A 2,083-nucleotide genomic window follows, 5' to 3' on the forward strand; every position below is an offset into this window, starting at 1 on the left:
GAACGACAACATAATTATTGCTATTATGTAGTCTGTATCCATGGTTAGGTTAGGGTAAAGTTACTTTTGGTTAAAGTTTGGTTAGGATAGGTTCATAATGTTTGGTTTTGTTAATAAAGTGTATTACTGACGATAGTGTGAAATATGGAGCCTAAAAACTATTTAATAAATATACTTGAGAGTTTTTGCTTACATAAAACAAAAATGTTGAGAGACAACATTTTCAGCCTACTTTTTCATATTTTAAACAAGGTACTTATAATACAATAAAGATAATAATTGATAATTTAACATGATAATAATCTCAGTTTAGGACAAACATTCAATTGCCAATTTACATGTAGATTATTTCTGGAACCGAAACATGCTATCAGACCCTCATAGATATCTAAACAACTGTCCAAGGGTTTGATGGGGTGTGGGTTCTCATAGTGAGACTGGAGGACCACCACGTGACCTGACAGTGAAGCTGGAGGAGAACCACGTGACCAGAGAGTAAAATGAGTCATTAACACTGCAGTCAGCACTGCGGGAACCACCATGGGACTGTGCCTCAGTGCTAAGACTGAACGGGTACACTCAGAATGTTGTAAATGTATTTGTCAACCTCGCCCTCACACACAGCTGCAGGTGGAAGCAGGTCCACGAGGAACTGGGTAGAGTAAGGTAGGTCTTGGTCAATAATTGTAGAGTAAGGCAGGTCTTGGTCAATAATGGTAGAGTAAGGCAGGTCTTGGTCAATAATTGTAGAGTAAGGCAGGTCTTGGTCAATAATGGTAGAGTAAGGCAGGTCTTGGTCAATAATGGTAGAGTAAGGCAGGTCTTGGTCAATAATGGTAGAGTAAGGCAGGTCCTGGTCAATAATGGTAGAGTAAGGCAGGTCTTGGTCAATAATGGTAGAGTAAGGCAGGTCCTGGTCAATAATGGTAGAGTAAGGCAGGTCCTGGTCAATAATGGTAGAGTAAGGCAGGTCCTGGTCAATAATGGTAGAGTAAGGCAGGTCTTGGTCAATAATGGTAGAGTAAGGCAGGTCCTGGTCAATAATGGTAGAGTAAGGCAGGTCTTGGTCAATAATGGTAGAGTAAGGCAGGTCCTGGTCAATAATACTCTAACATATGTGGAGGAAATCATCAATAGAAAGTGAGCCGCCAATTCAGATACAACAGCACATCAGCGGTCACTACAACAGTCAACAGCACATCAGCGGTCACCACAACAGTCAACAGCACATCAGCGGTCACTACAACAGTCAACAGCACATCAGCGGTCACTACAACAGTCAACAGCACATCAGCGGTCACTACAACAGTCAACAGCACATCAGCGGTCACTACAACAGTCAACAGCACATCAGCGGTCCCTACAACAGTCAACAGCACATCAGCGGTCCCTACAACAGTCAACAGCACCTCAGCGGTCCCTACAACAGTCAACAGCACATCAGCGGTCACTACAACAGTCAACAGCACATCAGCGGTCACTACAACAGTGAACAGCACATCAGCGGTCCCTACAACAGTCAACAGCACATCAGCGGTCCCTACAACAGTCAACAGCACCTCAGCGGTCCCTACAACAGTCAACAGCACATCAGCGGTCACTACAACAGTCAACAGCACATCAGCGGTCCCCTACAACAGTCAACACTCTCCAGGAACTTCTTCATGACTCACAACACGGAAGAGACGGCCCTGAAGAACATTCCTGATATAAATGTGACCCCTACTGACACCAACCAGAAGGTTGAACTTATACTGTATTACTACAACAAGAAGGCTGCCAACTTGCTCCTGAAGAACTCTCCTGAAACCAAATAAAACCTTTTGGAGGAGACGAATGTTTTCTGAGCCTTCACATGCCCACTTGGGGACTGTCAGGCTAAATAAAACTGTACAAATGAACTTTGTAGAGTTAATTTTGCAACTTCCTTCTCAAGTGAAGAAAAAGGTAAATGAAATAGAGAAGATTCGCATTAGAATTATTGATCTCATCCTTTCGATAACATTCATATAATATATATGTTTCATTGAATATGACTACATGTTCCTTGCTGATTATTTTCTTGTTTAAGGCTTCTATCTCT

The 2,083-nt window shown here is 42.4% G+C and overlaps 1 protein-coding gene across 1 annotated transcript; it reads left to right on the top strand.

Annotated features, from left to right (window-relative positions):
• Window positions 1-1,115: 1,115 nt before the first annotated feature.
• Window positions 1,116-1,817, top strand: LOC138365570 (sperm acrosomal protein FSA-ACR.1-like). The gene has a single exon (XM_069326044.1). It carries the CDS (start codon window positions 1,116-1,118, stop codon window positions 1,815-1,817), a length of 702 nt encoding a protein of 233 aa, XP_069182145.1.
• The last annotated feature ends 266 nt before the right edge of the window (window positions 1,818-2,083 follow it).

The sequence above is a fragment of the Procambarus clarkii genome, chromosome 17, assembly GCF_040958095.1.
Source record: "Procambarus clarkii isolate CNS0578487 chromosome 17, FALCON_Pclarkii_2.0, whole genome shotgun sequence".
In the NCBI taxonomy this organism is placed as follows: Eukaryota; Metazoa; Arthropoda; class Malacostraca; order Decapoda; family Cambaridae; genus Procambarus; species Procambarus clarkii.

What these genes read in the sequence shown, in the direction of transcription:
- LOC138365570 (XM_069326044.1), top strand. Translation starts at nt 1,116, where the DNA reads ATGTGGAGGAAATCATCAATAGAAAGTGAGCCGCCAATTCAGATACAA.